At 43.2% G+C, this 18,777-nt stretch overlaps 1 protein-coding gene and 1 long non-coding RNA gene across 4 annotated transcripts in view; one reads left to right on the forward strand and one right to left on the reverse strand.

Annotated features, from left to right (window-relative positions):
- LOC115067158 overlaps positions 1–7,420 on the reverse strand; it is a 10,455-nt gene extending 3,035 nt beyond the window's left edge. Inside the window, exons 1-2 of the long non-coding RNA XR_003846590.1 lie at positions 7,279–7,420; positions 6,751–7,127 (exon numbers count right to left, since the gene is read on the reverse strand). This is a non-coding gene — a long non-coding RNA (uncharacterized LOC115067158). The remainder of the gene's footprint in view (positions 1–6,750; positions 7,128–7,278) is intronic.
- Positions 7,421–7,435: 15 nt separating this feature from the next.
- Mboat2 (membrane bound O-acyltransferase domain containing 2) overlaps positions 7,436–18,777 on the forward strand; it is a 204,047-nt gene continuing 192,705 nt past the window's right edge. The window contains exon 1 of one of the 3 annotated variants that reach the window (XM_029554572.1): positions 7,436–7,737. In XM_029554572.1, coding sequence (XP_029410432.1) covers positions 7,482–7,737 — 256 coding nt within the window. In that variant the 5' untranslated portion in view covers positions 7,436–7,481. The remainder of the gene's footprint in view (positions 7,738–18,777) is intronic. The other 2 variants (XM_008850141.3, XM_029554574.1) reach the window with 2 other exon arrangements.

An 18,777-nucleotide genomic window follows, 5' to 3' on the forward strand; every position in this document is an offset into this window, starting at 1 on the left:
ATTTATTTATTTTATAGACAGAGTCTCTATGTAGCCCTGGCTGGTTTCTAATTTTGTAGATCAGACTGGCCTCAAATTTACTGCAATCCCCTGCCTTGCCCCCAAAGTGCTGGGACTCACACTTGTTACCACCATACCTTGCTTGTCTTTTTAAAAAGCCTTTTCCTACTGTGTAGTTTGTACAGACTCAGGATACTGACAGCTAAACACAAAATAATCAAAGCTAGTCACTATGATGGGCTGGTTTCTAATTTTGTAGATCAGACTGGCCTCAAATTTACTGCAATCCCCTGCCTTGCCCCCAAAGTGCTGGGACTCACACTTGTTACCACCATACCTTGCTTGTCTTTTTAAAAAGCCTTTTCCTACTGTGTAGTTTGTACAGACTCAGGATACTGACAGCTAAACACAAAATAATCAAAGCTAGTCACTATGATGAAGAATGGTCCATATATTCACAGTTCCCACCAGAATGTAAAGCAATGTTGGCATGTTACCTTCCTTGGACGTCTGAGTGACTCAATAAAAAGAAAAAAAAAAAAAATCAAAACTACCATAGCACATGCTAGCATTTAAGGAAAAGAAAAAAACATAGTTGTCATCCTATTTATTTCTTCAAATGTAAAATTCTGCTAGTGTTTTCATGTGAGGCAGACTAGGATTTTATTGCTATTCAATAACTTCTTTGTACTTGAAGTTATCACCATCATTTCCCCCTCTTCATTTCAGAGGGATAAACTGACTAAAGCAACATGTTGTTGATTTATATTTCTAGCTGGCATATGGCAGCAGTGATGTGAGCATGTACTGCTTCTAGAATGATAATGGTGAGATGATGGCCAATATTTTTCAAGCTTAACTTGTGACAATCATTAACTGTTTTAAATGAATTAAGCTATTTGAATAGCACAACAAATCACTGAATCCCATTTCAGAGAAGTGATCATTGAGATCCAAGGAGGTAAATCAGTTTGCACAAAATCAAATAAGGAATCAGTAGGCTTCTAACTCAGGCAAACTGGTTCCAGGGCCCAACTTCTTTACCTAGTAGGGCCTATGTAACCATATCCTTCAATGCCTCACCAGAATTAGGGACAATGTTTCAAATGAACAATCTAATAAAAGACCCTCCTTTGGCATTTATTTCCACCTGATCTACATGCTTACCTTGGAAGTGGCAACTTCTTACCTATAAATTTAGTAATAACATTGGTTTAAATTTCTTGGGGACATTTGGCATTTCTTTCATGATTTCTCTTTAAGGGTAGCATTTTGTAGTTTTAACAACTGCCTTGTGATACAGTGTTTAAGTGTAGAGCAGAATTTACATACAGAAATCCCAACAGGAAGGAATAAGATCTGCTTTCAAATGGAAAATAAATTAAAAGGTAATTTGATGAAATCGAAACCTAGCCCTATCTGATTATAAGGACATTCCTTAGCAGGCACCTTGTGTACTGAAAGTCACCTGTCATGAAGAGCAAGTCCTTTGGCAAGAAAACTGGGTTAGATGTGGTAACCATAGACTTTATGGGCAGAGATGATTCCTGTTCCTAATTCTTCACTGGTTAGGTCTCTGGTGTTGGTGTTGTAAGTTATAGACTGAAACCCAATGACAGCAATAGAAGAGTTGAAGCAGAGAAAACCTAAAAGAAAATATGCTAACAGGCTCCCTCACAGAGAGGGAAATCTGCTCAAAGTGATAGGCTTCTGGGGCTATGACACAGACCAGGACAGAGGTAGCAAGCATCAGGGAGAGGGTGAATGGAATTCCTCTTAGCAGACAGGCCACATTGCTTAGAAGAGCAGTGATATGTCAGTACATTTGAGGAGGGGAACTCTTCTTAAGATTGCAGATAAATAGAAATAAGCTGAAATAGCAGGCAAAACAGAAAATGAAACATTCTTACCCAGAGCACTCCCCAAGCAGATTAATAAATGCTGCAGGTGGTAACAGTGAGATGGTGATTATGATACAACCTGGGTGGTTATAATGGTTTATGGCTAAAATGTTTCATAATTTGGATTCAAGTGTCATTATGTAAACATGTGAAAGCATAAACATTTGTGCTGTTTTTCTAAACCCAGAGATTAGGGGTTACAGATTACATTTTACCCTATAATAAGCACAAAAGGGGTTTTATTTGTGTTTACTGAGGATTTCATACATTGTATTTTGATCATAGTTATCTCTCATCACCTCCTGGGATTCATCATTCACCCCCCTCTCCCCATTCTCCGCCCATCCAACTTTGTGTCATCTTTCTTTTGGGGGGGGGTCCTCCTGGGATTCATCATTCCCCCCCCCCCCCCCATTCCCCCCCCATCCAACTTTGGGTCCTCTTTTTTTTTGGGGGGGGGTCTTTTTGAGACAGGGTCTCCCTGTAGCCCTAGCTGGCCTAGAACTTGCTGTGTAGACCAGGCTAGACTGGATCTCACAGCGATCTGCCTGCCTCTGCCTCCAGAGTGCTTGGATTAAAGGAATGTGCCACCACACCTGGCTGAGATGATGATTTACTAGTCTTAAGTATGCTATCAGTAAAACTGGAGAATTGGGAGTGTAATTCCAGTCCAAGCCCAAAGACCTGAGAGCCAGAGGAGCCAATGCTATAGTTCAGTCTTGAACTATAGAATTTGAAAGCCAGCCAACCAGTGTCAAGGAACTGATGAGGTGGCTGTCCCAGCTTAAGCAATTTTCCTTCCTCTACCTTTTAGTTCTCTTCAACATGATGCCAACCCATACTGGCGACAATTTTCCTTACACAGTCTGCCAATTCAAATGCTAATCTCTTCTAGAAACATCCTTTTAGACATAACCATTGATACTGTTTTACTGCCTATCTGGACCTCCATTAACCCAGTCAAGTTGACCCATTAAATTAACCATCAAAGAAATTTAATATAATTGTACAGATGGAAACCATTTTTATCTTATGAAAATATTACATTTGGATATATTAAAACATCATGGGGTACACTGTAAATATTAGTATGAGAAATAGTAACAAGTACTAATGATGTTTTAATACAGAAATCACATTGTTAGCAAGAGTTACTAACTTCAATCAAGGCATAAAAGTACTGAGCAGTGTTCATGGGTGACAGGATGACAGGGTAGCAGTGCTCTTGTGTGGCTCCCTTGCCCTTGCTTCTGAAAATGGCGATGATAATTAAAGAGTGCTACAATCAAATGTTCCCATCTCAACTTATTTTTAACTTTGAATAAACCATTCAGAAGAAATGAATAATCTGCCAAGCTGCTTTTGTTGTGTAAAAGTGGTATGTGTCCTAAAATTAGAGCTCTTGGGCAATTATTTTGCCTATTTTATACCCTTTACATCCTGGAATCACTTCCCAGATGAAGGGCATTGAACTACATGCGCAATAATGAGGCCAGTTAACTGGCTGGCACCCCTTATAATCTATCCTGGGGAAGTCGGCTGTTCCGACCTAATGTGCTGCAATTAGAAAATCATAAGGGAGACTGAACAAGAGGTGTCAAACTCAGTGAAAGTTCTGGTTTCCTTTTTCCTGATTCTGCCACTTATAAGGTCTAACAATGAACCAAACATCTTTAGTTTCATTGCCTATATGTTGAAAAAACCTAAATGATTTCAGTGGTTTCCTCCTCCTCGACAATCATAATTCCCTAAAATTTGTGGGGCTTTCTCTGTCTCCAATGAACCCAACATTTAACCTAGGTTTATTTGACCAAAAAAAAAAACCTAAAAATTTTTCTTCTATTCAGGAAATAGCATAGCTTTCCAGTTGCTCCATGGGTTTTAGAACTACCTCTAATTTATTATTTCTCTAGTCAGCCTTTCTTTGAAATGTGCATTGTTTTTCAGTGACTTGTGGAGATACCTGCTTTAAATCTTTGTATCTTAGGGAAATTTTCTGTTTTCTTCTTAGAATTATTTGGATTTTTCACTTTAATATGAATGAGTTGAATCTCTTTTAAAAATATTTTTTTAAAATGCTCAAAATAATAGGGACAGCAACTTCCACCTGTAACCCCAGCACTTGGGAGGCTATAGCAGGAGGATTTCTGTGAATGTGAGGCCAACCTGAGCTTCATAGTGAGTTATAGGCCAGCCTGGGTTACAGAGTGAGGCCCTGTCTCAAAAAAACCAAAACACAGCTGGTCAAGGTTCAAAGTATAAGAGAATGTAGAGTGCTCAGCTCTAAATGGAACATCTGTATCTCCCCCCACAAGGCTCTGGGATTACAGAAGAAAAGAGGGAGAAAGAGTGTAGGAGCCAGAGGTGATAGATAACTAACAACAAAAGTTTTCCAGACACAAGGCAATTATACATATGAAGTTGTAGAAGTTGTGACAGCTTGTTCAAGACCTCTGAAGCTTAAGCCAGACAAAATTCCAACTTGGAAAGGGGAGGGGAGCATGAAGCCCCACCCTAGCTGAGTATCTATGGTCAATCGGTAGCTGCTGGAAGAGGAAGAGTTAGTCTTTAATAGAGTGAGCCCTGGTAGGTCAACCATACTCTAGTGGATGACCACATACCCAAGAGCATATGGGCAGCACAAACTGGACTCAATGGGTTTAAAAATAAAGATGAAAGCAGGGTGTGCTGGCACATTCCTTTAATCTCAGCATTTAGGAGGCGGAGGCAGAGGCAGAGGCAGAGGCAGAGCAGAGGCAGACAGATCTCTGAGTTCAAGGCCATCATCTCAAGCCCATTCCCTGTACTTATCTCTCTCTATATCTATGTATCCTGTTGGTTCTATTTCTCTTAAGAAGCCTGACTAATGCAATCATTCTCAAGTTTCACAATGTACCAAACACAGTTCTGAGCTTTTCATACAGAGTTTAGCTATGAGGAAACTGAGGCTCAGCAAGGTTCAATAAACTTGCTAATAAATGGTGATGACAGTATAAAACCTAGACCTGTTGACTCTAAGTTATTACTCCATGATATTTTACTTATATTCTGACACGAATGAAATTTCCCAGATGGCCATTCTTTCCCATTCTAGGTATTAAAGTAAATAATTTCATGAGGTTATAACAGGTACCTAGAAACTTTTTGCTGAAAAGCAGACTCCTCATTTGGATACACATAAGGAAACCAAAAGCAAGACAAAACATCTCTTAACCTCCACTTTGTATCTGGCTCCTTTACTTTGGGTCAGACTCCTGCTTAATGCTACTGGGAACATATTAACCACACAAGGAGTATGTAGAAACTGGTGATACCTATCTTATACCCCTTCAAGGCTGAAGGCACAACGAGAAATGATCCTGTCAGCTTTTACAATATCCTGTTCCAGAACCCCCCCAAGTAACAGAAGTCTCCAGTCATTGTCCTAAACCTGTAGTCATCCTGGACTCCAGGAACAAGGTGCCTAGTAGACAGTTCACCCCATCTCCCATAGGAATCTCATAGTCCCCTCAAGCAAGGATTTCTCTAACGTCACATAGAAAAACAGGTCAGCTGGACCACAGGTATGATTAATTATGCATACCTCTTTCCTGTGTCCTAATTCTTCCTCTATTCAAGTCTAAAGCGCATGTCACTACCCTAAAGATGGGTTGAAATGCTTTATTTCCATCTTGCCAAAGTGGCCATTTTGCTTAAATTTCTTTCCTGTTACTTCTTTCTGCTTTCTATGGGTCAAGTGGCTGGACTTGACATGTTGGAAAGCCCAGAGTTGGGCCTCTGGCCTAGGACCCTAGGGAGTCACCTCCGATAGAAACTATGAAATCTTGTTCTAAAATAAAAATTCAGCCTCAGGAAGCTCCTTTTGGTAGACACTATTTGTTCTAGCTCTAGGACTGTATCTTTATGCTGCCTACTTTAGGTTGCAATATGTTTCCAACACCCACTTTTTAAGCTTTTAAATGATATTTAAAAATTTCCCATCAGTTTCTATGTTCAGCCACCTGTACACTTCCTCTAGTTACCCAAAGTGGAGAAAAGACTAAAAAAAGTGTCCCTGGTTATACTAATAGAGAATCAGATTTTTGGGATATTATAATGAGCAGCTTATTGAATAGGTTTGCCTTCTAATGGTCACAACTATATCTCAAGAAAAATGAAATGCCTTTTTAAAACGTTTCCTTTTAGCCTGTGGACAAAGAAACTACCCAACTAGGACCAAGTTGCCCACCCCGAGAATGTCAGGCAAGAAAGGCCTGTCCCATTCAAATACCCCCTTTCTAGAGAGAACCACGTCCACAGGTAGATTCACTGAAGCACATACGTTTCTATCTGTGCTCTTACTCCTGAAGACTCTGGAGTGGTCCTTGAGGAGATGGTGTACCTAGTAGTTGATGGATATTCTGGAGTGGGTGTTAAGTGTAGGAATGAATGGACCTTGTTTTTAAGAGGTCAGATCTGGGGCTAGATTACTTGGATTTCATTTTTTTTTTTTCATTGTTATTTAGCTTTGGTTAAGTTATGTAATTTTCTGTAATTCAATTTCCTTGCTAGATTGAGGACGGTTACAGTACCTCACATGGCTATTGTGGGGATTAAGTAAGTCATTCTTCCTTTAAAAGCAGTGTTCTCAACACGGTTAAAACCCCAGTAACCATTACTTATTTCTACCCCCAAATTTCAAATACTTGGACGATGCTGCTGGCAATTTCCAGATGTTCAACCGGTTTGATTTCATTGTTAGGGACAACTGCATATACAGGGGTGACACAAACCCCGCTCCCGGATCGAAGGTGTGCAGCTCGGAATCTACATCTGGGGTAGGAACACCTAAGGGCGCAGAGGCGCTTACCAGCAGCCCGTGCAGGAGGCGGGCCCTTTAACAGGGTCGGCTGCCCGGCTCGAGCTGGAGCGCTCCAGGGAGGACCTGTTTCCCTCCCAGCTGGTTGCACGCGGGCGGGCGTTGTCCCGGCGCAGCCTCGCCTCGCCTCAGGCCCAGGTGGGCGGGAGGGTGAGGCCGGACCACTCGGATTTCCTCAAGTTTGGGCTTTCCCACAGCAGCACCGGACACAAAGGGACTTCTTAGCTAGGTCACTTCTCTTGAGTCGTCGCCCTCCCGTTCCCCGCCCCCAGCTTTGTTCCCAACTTCCCCTGGGCTGGCTCGGCGGCATCCCTCACGTCTCCGCTTTGTCTGGCCGCCACGCTGAGCCCCTTTGTTGTCCACCGTCTCTGCCAGTGAGAGATGGGGACGTCACCCACCATTCCTGAGAGAGGAAGTGAGGAAAGGCGGAGGCAAAGACGGCCTCACACGCCCCTCCGACGAGCGCGCCTCTAGGTAACTCTCGGGCGACACCACCCCGGAGGCACCAGAGCCCCTCACCCGCGTCCTCAGCCCAGAGGAGGGCACGGTGCAGTCGGCGTCCTCTGATTGGCTGCGGCCGTCGGGGCGCCGCGCCGCGATTGGATCTCGGGGCTGTCTGGCACGCGAGCGCGCGAGGTGGGGAGGGGGCGCTGGAAGCTGCTGGAAATCGGGCGGCGGGGCGCCGGGAGGGGGCCGCGCGGGCCGGTGGGCGGGGCTAGGGGATGGGCGGGACTACGCACACCCCGCCCAAGGCCCCGCCCCAGCCCTCTCCGCGTTGCTGCTCCGACCGCGGGCGTCCGAGGGGCGGGCGCGCCGCTGCATCCCCATCCTCTCTGTTGCTCGGCACAGCGCGAGCAGCTAAGGGCCAGAGCGAGCGGGCGGGCGCAGCACCGAGGCCGGGCCATGGCCACCACCAGTACCACGGGCTCCACCCTGCTGCAGCCCCTCAGCAACGCCGTGCAGCTGCCCATCGACCAGGTATCGGCGTCCAGGGCGTCGCGCCCAGGCCGCCCCTGCCGGCCGCTGACCACCCGGGCGGGAGCAGGGTGGGGGCTGGGGCCCATGCTGCTGTGCCCGGCGCCGGGCGGGGCGGGGGCGCGGGGTTGGCATTGTCCCCTCGCCCGTCGCGCCGCTGCCTGCCTCGGTGCCCACCCAGCCCCCCATCGCCGCCCCGGGCGGGGGTGGGCGCGGGAGGCGGCGCGACAACAGCCCGTCAGGGAGGGCTTGGCGGACAGAGGTGCGCGTGTGCATGCTGTCGCTCCCCCAACACCGGGCGCTCGGACCTGGGAGTCCCGGGGCGGCTGGACCTGGGGAAGGCTGCGGGGTGTCCGCGCTGGCCGCGAGCTCTGGGAGACTGAAGATGATGGTCTGTGTACGGAGTGGCCGGGATACGGCGTGGATGGATGGGGCTTGAAGCGGTCCAGTACTTGCCGACAGACAGTTTGCATTGGAGTGTGGCCGGACAGACGGAGAGGCAACAGTTTAGAAGGAGGGAGAGGTTATGAAGAGAAGTCAAAGTGAGTTCAGGATCCCTGGGTTTCTAGCGAGAAAGTTGCAGTGCTATGATTCGGAGCAGCTATCCTGTCCCCCCACCCTACCCTCAGAGGAGCATTTGACACTAGGGAAGGCTGGCATTTAAATGAGGCCGGTCGAATCTGATTGTTTAAGAGGCCTCAGGATTACTGAGAAATAAACAGTATTGGGATGGGAAAAGCAGCGCCATTTTTATTGAGCAAAGGAACTTTGGAAGTATTTTGTCCTGTGTGAGGTTTGGGAAAGTTGTTGGTGGGGTATGGTTAGATAATTGGTCTAGCCCCAGGCTGTAGGTAATTGACTTTGGAAATTTTGCTCAACATTATTTCAAGTGTTCCTGATCTGGAAGTGTTTGCACTTTACAATGGATACTGTCCTCAGCTTGACTGGCTGTTATTGGTGCCTTCAAAGATTTCGTTTAAAATACAGAATTCTTCTGTGTCCAGATTGCAAGCTGGAGATGACATCTGAGCCAACATTGTACGCACTGCTTTGTGCTTCACTGTTTAAAATAAAATACACTGAAGTATATGTCAGGAGGCTTAAACGCTTCTGCTAGTGTTCAAATGTGAATTCCTTCCTTACTTTCACTCAGTACTTTAAAGGTTAATAGTAAAGTACCCCACGTCCATATAGCTTGAATAGAGTTATGATGTGTATCATGTTAATAGATTGTTAAATGCCTCAAGTGAAATTATTCCTGTAATTCGCAAAACTACTTATTAATAAGTTGATCAGAACCTAGGATTTTGAGTCTTCTCAGTTTTATGGAGGAGGCTCACTTTCTTTTTCTTTCTAAACTGAGCTGCAGTGGATGACCTTTAGGTGTATAATGCCTCTGACTTAAATAGATTGTTGCCAGCCTACCAGCAAATGCAGGCCAGGATCTGTTGAAAATTTTTCTTGCTAATGAGAAGAGAGAGAGGCTTCTGCCTTTTCCTTCTTTTAGGGAGACAGAGATACTCTGTAGTCTCACTGCCATAGCTCCATGCTGCTACTATTTTGAAATATGTATATATATATATATAAAATGCTAATACTTCTACATTTCTCTAAAGGGGCATAACTTTTAAAAGTGATCTAATGTTGGGGCAGGAGAGATGGCTCAGCAGTTAAGGGTACTGACTGCTCTTGCAGGACTGGGGTTCCATTCCCAACACCCACATTGCAGCTAACAACCGTCTGTAACTCCAGTTCCAAGGGATCCAATGCCCTCTTCTGACCTCTTTGGGTATTGCAGGATACAGGTGCACTTACATACATGCAGGCAATATATTCATACACATAAAACAAAAATAATAAAATATTTTTTTTACAAAGTGATCTAATATTTATAAGTTCATTTAAACATCTCAGCAACCAGAGAAAGTTCTTTATAGAGCTGAACTAAGCAGGAGGGTCAAAGGAAGGTGATACGAGTTTTACTTTATTAGTCAAAGGTCTTGGTTTGGCATTGTAGACCATCTTCCTCTGAGGACCTCTCAAGTTTGTATAGCCCTGAATTTATATAGCCATTTGTATAATACAGTTGTTTGCTCTGCTTTAAGCATGTCTTAAGAATGTTGGGTTAATACCACACAAGCTGTAATTTTCATAATGATAATTATTTATGTGTAATACTAATGAATTGACTCATTAAAAAATTATTGAAGCTCTTGGAATAATTAAAAACTCACATTGTAAAGTTAGCCATTTATCCATTTTAAAATGGGGCCGAAACAGAAAAATTTATAACATGAACAGTTGAATCCAAGTTAAAAGAAAGCCTCAGACTTGGCCATCCTCAAATAATGCAATTCAGCAGGAAAAGAAAAATCAGGAAGTGAAAAATTTTAACTTGCTATTGTGTTAATTTGGTGTGTACCAACTAACTATGTTTAGAAATTTTCAGAAATTATAAAGCAATTGTTTGAGGAAGTAATAAAAGTTAACTTTTTGCTGCAGTTGACTTTGTGTGGAACATAATGCACCTTGCTGGTAAGAGTGCAGAGAAAGGAAGGAGTTTTGTGCTGTGAGGTTGACGTCAGGGAAGGAAAAGGAGCTCCTGAATTGTTTCCTCTCTAATCAGGATTCCAGAGTGACGTTGAGGGTAGCCCTGTTGTTTTTCTGTAGCCCTTAAATTTAAATTAAAAAATGTAAAATCTAGTGTCTAGGAGGTTACTGGTGCTTTAAGATCAGAAGCTTCTGTCCTCTGACGTTTTACTTCCTAGGCCTTTCTTTCCTAGTGACTTTATTTGTAGGATAATGTTCCATAGATGGGTAATAGGTAAAGGAATGTATGGAGGGTGGGTTTTGAGGGAGGAATTGCAGTAATGGAGTGCTGTGCCAAAGGAAAGGAGCTGCTCTGGGAGACCAGGGAGAGATCAGATATCACCCGCTTGTGTTCCTTATTAGTTGCTGATGTGGTGGGTTTTTAAAGACTCTGTAGCACGTAATGAAACAAAGAATAATGTCCCAGATCAACCTATACATATTTTTTTCAGTATTTCATATTCTATTGCATTTAGTTTGCCTGGACTGAATTATCAGATGAGGATGCTATCTGGTAGTGGCCCCTCTTTTAACCTCCCTCCTTCCCCCCTCCCTCCCCCTCCTTCCCTCCCTCCCTCCTTCCTTCTCTCCTTTCTTTTCTCCTTCATTCTCTCCATCCCTCTCTCTTTCTCCTTCTCCTTATTTCCCATGATGCTGTAATTACTACTGTGAAACTGGAGTAAATTTCTCTGGTCATGTGATATTTAGCATAGAAACTAGACAGAAGACTGGTTAGAGATGAGGCCCTGTTTTGGGACTGGGGTCATCAGGGAAACTGTACCGGACTCTTGGGACAGGGAGAAGGCAAGGGTGGGGAGGAGGAGAGACTCAGGGCGTTTTGAAAGTTTTGGAGGGTGGAGAAGAGTGTGGGTGGGGGGGAAAGTGTTGAAGTTACTATGCTTCCAAAGCTGAATAGTAATGCCCAACACTTGAGCATTTATGAAGCTCTTCCATTATTTAATTGAATTCTCACAACACCTGGAAGTAAGCATTCAAACATGATTTAGCTTCAAATGTGTGTGTGCCCACATACATGATAAGCATTCACATAAAAGATCAATTTTAGTTTATAGTTTTAATGTGGGGCAAATACTTGGCATATGTCTCTGTTTTAGTTCTGAGCCCTTTGGCAGGGAAAGTGAGAAAAAAACCTTTCCGAAACTTCTAATACTCTGGTGATTGTGGTTGGGCTAGGGAAAGTGTGTGTATGTGACAGAAAGAAGTGGTGAGGCTGATGGCATCTTTGCCCTTTTTGGCTGGTTGTTGACTTTTTCTAAGCCCCTTCCCCTTCATGTAGACTACCAAAAAAGTAAAGTTTTAGGGCAGTTATTTTAAAACTTTGGTTTCTTAAGTCCTCTGACAGGTCTGAACTATGCTGAATCCCATTTCAAAGATGGTTAAGTCTTCAGTGAAGACCCTTTTAAAGAAATGTCATCTAGGTGAATGCAGTAAAGCAGGCTGGTCAAGGTTGTCTTCCCTGCGGGTTGCGGTTGCAGTTTGAATGATTCAGGTTTAGCTCTGATCTGAGGATACAATTCATCTGTCTTTTGCCTACTTTGACACTTGTAGTGAGCATCAGTCTCTACCACAAGAACCTGGAAATAGTGACACAATGTTGTGGAAGATTCCTTACAGTCAGGAAGGCATCACCCTGTCAGTTAACAATTTAAGAAACATCACTTTACATAAGTGTCTCTTCCTGTGTAAAACATGTGTTGGGCTTATTTTAAAATTCTATGATTTTGTGTTTAGTAACCAACAAAGTTCCCCCAAGTTCTTTTTAGGCCAACTTTGAGGAATATAAATAAAAAGTTAGAAGAAGGTAGACTAATGATTTTGAGGAAGTTTCAATACCAGAGAGTTGAAACTGCCAGTTTAAAACTTAATAGAAAGTACTTGTCTTGGAAATGCTGTTAATGTAGGTTTCCCTGCATCCCGCCCACTCACTTCATTAACAGGAATGTGGTGGTGTGTGGTGGTGGCTGCTGAGGTGTGGAGTTGCATGATTAGGGTAGGAGCCATACTCAGTCTGCTATGTGCTCTTGGGCAGATTACTCTTTCCCCCTTTAAGTCCCAGTTTCTTCATCTGTGAAATCAGGATGATAATAACTAGTATGTACTTCTAGATGTGTAAAAGACCTGGCTCCCAGTAGATGTTTGATGTACAGTCCCCCCTTTAGGAATTGTGAAATACTTATATGTTCATTTTGAGAATTAACATCGGTTCGTATAAATTGCATTTTTAGACTCTGGGATTTCCTTTTTAGGAAGGAAAATACATATGAAGCTTAGGTTTCATTCTGTGCCCACACAGTGATTAAAGTAGGATTAAAACCTTGCAGCAAATTTGGAGTTAAAAGTGGTTTTTCTGCCTCCTTACTGCTTTGAGAGTTCTTTATCTCTGTGACTTGAAAATGTTCCTTAGGTTGTTCCTGCCTCTGTAGGTGCTTGTAATCATAGTCTGTGTACTAGGTCCAGCATGGCTGATTTTCCAGGGAAATACTCAAAATAATGCACACACAGCCTTTGCCTACTGTCTAGTTTAAGAGGTAGGATTCAGGCAAAACTGAATTTTATAAGATTTCTTTCAAAACAAGCCATAAATATAACCCTCAGAAGAGTAATCATTTAACGATGTTAAGAACGAGACAGATGAAGATGAAAGCCTCCTTAGTCACTATTTGGGGTATGGAAAAACTGATGTGTGGAAAGTTAGACTTGGGATTGAGGAGGTGCTAATTTGTAGACACCAGTGGCCTACCTGTTCCTCTTATAGCTCATCAGAACCTGAGCCATGCTTCCCAGCCAGTCTCTGGTGCATTTTCATTCACACCCCTTTCTGAATTCTATCTGATATGCCTGTTCCCTTATTTGAATCCCAGGGGCATTTTAGATGTGGCAAACTTCTGACATTTGTATTCTGCCTACTGTTGTGTGTATTCATCAGGGTTCTGGTAAGGAGACAGATTGAACTAGTTAACTAAGGAAACTTAAACAAGTACTTAGATGTGGGCAGGCTTGGGAAATCAGCAAGGAACAGTGCAGTTCCCATTTTCACTGTCTGCAAGGGGCAAAAGGAAGGAAGGGGCAGCCTTCCAAGTGGAGGGTGTCTGTGCAGCAGGGATGCTTGGCAGGAGGAACGGAGTTGGGGCCCCAGTAGAGTACTGGATGATGGCTGTGGTACTGCCATTTCTGAAGACGGCAAGAAAAACTCTGGCCAGGCTCCTTGGTGCCCATTCTCATACATTTGGAAAGAGACTTTGACTCTTGCTGTTTTCTTCCTTCTATTGGGCTACTCACTCTTTGTAATCAGCCCCTGTCTCTGACACTAATAGACAAATCCATTGACAAACCAGGGGAGTGAGGTACTCCTCAGTCACTTCTTGTTCATACTCTTCACAGCTTTCATGTTGTCTGCCACAGTGCTTTCTAGTGTGACTCCAATCAAAATCACTTGGGACTGTTATAAAAATATGTATTCCCAGTTCTACCCAGATCTCTGATATGAGGGCTAGAAAATCCGTATTTTGACAAATTCTTCACCCCCCCATCAGAGATGGGTCAAATATTTTAGGCTTTTTTCCTATCACCAAAAGATGATGTGGGTCTTGGGGTATAGCTTAGGTAAAGTATTTGGTTCATATACAGAAGGCTTTCAAAAAGTGGTGATGTACTTTTAAATATTTACATTTAATAAAATAACATGTATTTCCCTATATACAATGCAGTTTAGTGGTGTGGTTGGCAGTATAATCACAAGAGCATGGAGAGGTAAGATTCACAGTGCACTTTAGGCCCTGAATTGGGACAGTTTTTGGTTGAATCATTTGCGTATTTCTGTCCAGTCCTGTCATGTTATCTCGGGACTGCATGTAGAACTTCATTTGTAGAAAGTGTTGTAAGTCTGGATCTGAAATGCTTTCCGAAAGTAAGGCTTAGGCCTACTGGCCTTATGGCTGCCTTGGGGGAGAGGACCTGCTTCATCCATTTTCAGTGCCTGCTTTGAGAAGCACTGGCCTAAGGGCAGGCCCAGAACCTGTGAAGGAGGGCTCCTGTACTTGTCCCTCAGCACCCAACGCTCCAGCTGGACCAGGAACATTTTCTAGAGCTGTGTGTGGAAGTGGTGAGCTGAATTCAGTCCTCACTTGCTGTTGTGTGATGTGCACGTGTGTTCAGTTATGTAAACTTTCCTCAACATGTTTTCTGTCTTTTAACTCTGCCTCAGTGAAGCCATTTTCTCTGCCCCAACTCACCTCCATACTTTGAAGTCTGGCAAATCTTTTCAGCATTCAGTGAAAACCTGTGCCTTCCTGAGGACACTGTTTTGGGTGTGTCCTCTGCTTTCTAGTCTCTGGCTGTCACTTTTAGGTATCTTGTATGTGTAATGTCTGTGTAGGTGCCATATATGTACTGTACTATATATGGAACTTGAGCTACACTGTGAGTTTTCCAGGTGGGCTGGTGATTTGGAGCCTTTTCAAGGAGCTGTCTTTCATATCCCATGCAGCCCCCTGTAATGAGGCTGGTTCCAAGGAGAAGAGCTGAGGGAAGACAGCTGTAGCCCCACCTGCACCTCTCCTCAGCTCTGGGGCTTTGACTAGCATGCCCCATTTCTACCTGGGTCCCCCAGGTTCAGGTCTGCCTTGCTTAGGATTGAGTAAACGGGAGCTCCTTGTGGGCTCCTGACCCCTTTTCTCTGGCTCCCATGGGGTCAAAGGTAAGTTTCCTTCTGACTCTAGAAAATAGAGTACAGGGGTCCTTCTGACCTTCCCAGGGGTCTTTGCTACCCTTGTCCAGGGCCTTTGAGCAGTGGCCTCATTCCCCTCCCCCTTGAGTCTGCTCTGGTGGCACCCATAGCATTTAACTTAGGTTTTTGGCTTATTTCTTATGACACTAAATTCCTTAAGAAAAAGGCCCCTTGTCTACCTTCTGCTGAGGCCCCTCTGTGGTGTGGAGTCTGGGGCAAGTGGCACTTGTGTGACAAAGGGCATCTGATATGCACTTGGCAACCTGCTTATCTTTGTAAGCTTCATTTTCGTTGTCTATGAAATGAGGTACACACTAGATTTTCGCCTTGCAGGAAGGGGGTTAGCATTGTAGAGATAAACAAGTAGAGGCCGGGGGATGGGGATTTTAGTATTACTAGCTCTGAGGTTTTTCTCCAAGGGGTCAGGGAGGCCACATCTTGTATATGAGTGCAGTCCAGCCTTTGGGTTCTTCAGAGTCTGCTAGAGCCTTTTTAGCCATCCATTAGACAAGTGTATGCCATGATTGTCAAACTTAGAACTCTTCAGCTCCTGGGAGTTGCTGACCAGGGAGAGGATGAATCCCCTGGGTCCTTCCAGTGCCTTAGAGAAGCTGGAGTCTCTCTGACTGTGTTCAGGGCATTTCTAACCAGTACAGTACTTTCCCTGCCTTTTCCAGGGGCAGCCCCTCTTTCCTGACCAGGATCTGCTCTCTGCCCTTTGGAGCTGATATGTAGCCTGGAGAGTGAAGAACCCCAACTGACCAGACTTTCTGAGGGACAGCCCAACAGATCTCTGTTAGGGAGAAGCCTTTTTGGCTAACTTTTTAATTTCCTTCTAATGGGTTGCTAGGAAGCTAAAGACGGACAAAGCACTGAAGAATTTTGGGGGAAGGTGACTTATTATTCAAAATGAAACGAAAACAACTGTAGATATGCCAGTGTTCAGTTAGGGGGCTATGCTGGTTGGGGAGAGAAGCTTAATCAACATGTCAATCCAAAGTCAGACAAAAGAAGCCTTCAGAGTGCAGAGTTGTCTTTTCCTCTGAGGAACAAAGGACTGCCGCTTGCAGTTCTGGTATGAAGTAAGGCCCTCTGAAAGGACTCCTTTGGGGTCTCCTCCAGCTTCTCCACATCTCCACATGTTCTCACCATCCTGTCTAATCCAGGGCAAGCCTGATGTCTGGCAAACAGCAAGTGAAGTACCGGCGGGTATTCTCAGGCCAGTTCCAGTGAACTGGTCAGCTGGTATTCTCGTAGGGGGAGAAAAGCTCTACCAAGCCAGGGTATAGCTATCCAGCTCCCCACCAGACTTACCACAAGTTCTGATCAACTCACCCAGCCTGTTAAGGCATTGGACAAAGATGTAATCCATAATCCTGCAGAAACTTTCAGTTTGTGGAGGCTTTCTATGCCAGGCTAGCTATTTTGTGGAAGGTTAGAGATACAGATAGTATATAGCTTTAGTTAAGCTGTTCAGTTACATGTGTTAAAATAAATAGCTCCTTATGCAAACATATTCAATTTCAGTTTTCTTTTTGAAACTAAATTATTGGAATAACTTCGGTGCATCCAGAGATACCCAAATATACCCAAGTGGTTGTTGAAACCGAGTGATGAAAGAGGGATTCCCTTTTCCAAAATCATTAGTTTCAAAACCACTGGTCTGCTGGGTGCTCAGCACTGATGAAATAGAATACGTCTAACTTAATATAAAATTTCAATTTAAATGTTAAGACTGTAGTAAAGTTCTAGAAACAAACTAGTGATAGAAAATTACCCAAGCCTAAGCAATACAGCAAACTCTGAGGGTCATGTTGGTGGTAAGATATTGCTGTAGCTGACTAGGGCAAGGGACTAGATGAAGTAGCTAATGCCAGTATCCATTCCCAGATCAAATGCCCAGAGGAGAGCAGACAAGGGATGTGAATGTCAGTGCATCTGTTTTCTGAGGTGTATGTGGTGGAACCATCTGGAAAGCCCTGTGTACAGCTGGCATGAGAAGCTGCTCCCCACATTTGCTGATAATTGCTGCAAAGGAATACTTAGTGCCAAAGCTGACTTTTCAAAGGGAAGCTGAAAAATCTGGATTAAAAAAAAAGACTTTTATATGTATTTTCATGCATGTAGGGGTACCATATGTGTGCAATGCCCTTGTCAGTCAGAAGAGGGCATCGAATCCCCTGGAACTGGAGTTATAGATGGTTGGGAGTTGCCATGTGGGTGCTGGGAACTGAACCCAGGGCCTCTGCAAGAGCAGCAAGTACTCTTAACTGCTGAGCCTTCTCTCCAGCCCTGAAATCTAGATCTTTAATGATAAAGTATGATTAAGAAAACTATTTTTTTGGGGGGGGGGGCTAAATTTTCAAGTTTTCTCATTTTGAGCCCAAACAACCTATCTGGGCCAGATTTAGCTAAGTGGAATACTTAGAATTACGAATTTCTATCGCAATTTATGGTAGTAAATCTACTCTGAAGTACACTGAGGTGTTCTAAGGCTTAAGGACATTGACAGACCAAGTGATAACTAGAGGGGGCCAGGCAGGGCCATAGGTGACTCAGAAGATGCCAAACTGTCATCTTTTTAAAAAAATTATTTGTTTAATAACCACATACTTAGAAGAAGCATTTCATTACAACAGCATTGACATATTCAATAACAATTTCGAGAACTAAGATGTATCTCTTTCAAAATTGGCCATAAATTTTTAGGTTTACAGTTGAATTATTACAGTTATACGATATTATACTCAGTATAAACCCTATAAGAAATCAAATTAAATGAGGTTTTAGCCTTTAAAAGAGATCTCCATTTCATTATTAAAATATACAGTTTCATACAGAAAAATTCATTTTCAATGCAATTGACATTAAGATATTTGTACATAATTCATTTTCAATGCAATTGACATTAAGATGTTTGCACATGCGTTTCTAATCTCTGTAGATCTAGTTATTAGTAGTGACAGTCGGTTACTTCTGAGTTCCTTGGTACCTGAGCATGGATATAAAGTCACCAGGTAGATTTCAATGGTAATGTTTTTCACATCTGCTAATTATTATTGTTATGTTTTTAATCATTATTTTTTAATTTTAATAACTACATGATTAGAAGAAGCATTTCACTACAGCTTTTCTTTCCCCTTTCATAATAGACATTTTGGCTGGGTATGGTAATCTGGGTTGGCATCTGTGGTCATTTAAAACTGGGAATAGTTTGGTCCAGGCTCTTCTGGCTTTCATAGTTTGCACTGAAAAGTCAGCTGTAATCCTAATGGGTTTTCCTTTATACGTGACTTGTTTCTCTTTTGCAGCTTTCAGTATTGTCTCTTTGTTCTGTATGCTTAGTGTTTTTACTCTGATGTGCCATGGAAAGTTCCTTTTCTGGTCCTGTCTGTTTGGTGTTCTATATGTTTCTTGTATTTGTATGGGCAAATCTTTCTTTCATTTTGGGAAATTTTCTTCCACGATTCTGTTGAAGATCTGGTCCATGCCATTATCTTGGGATTCTTCTCCTTCCTGTATGCCTATAATTCGTAAGTTTGGTCTTTTTATGGTATCACTCAATTCCTGCATATTCCATTCTTGTGATTTCTTAAATTTTTCATAATCTTTGCTTGAGTGGTCTAGTTCATCCACTTTATCTTCCAGTCTTGATATTCTGTTTTCCATTTCATTCATTCTATTGGTGAGGCTTTCTCCTGTCGTTT

Source organism: Nannospalax galili, unplaced genomic scaffold (assembly GCF_000622305.1).
Source record: "Nannospalax galili isolate Female #2095 unplaced genomic scaffold, S.galili_v1.0 scaffold100, whole genome shotgun sequence".
Lineage (NCBI taxonomy): Eukaryota > Metazoa > Chordata > Mammalia > Rodentia > Spalacidae > Nannospalax > Nannospalax galili.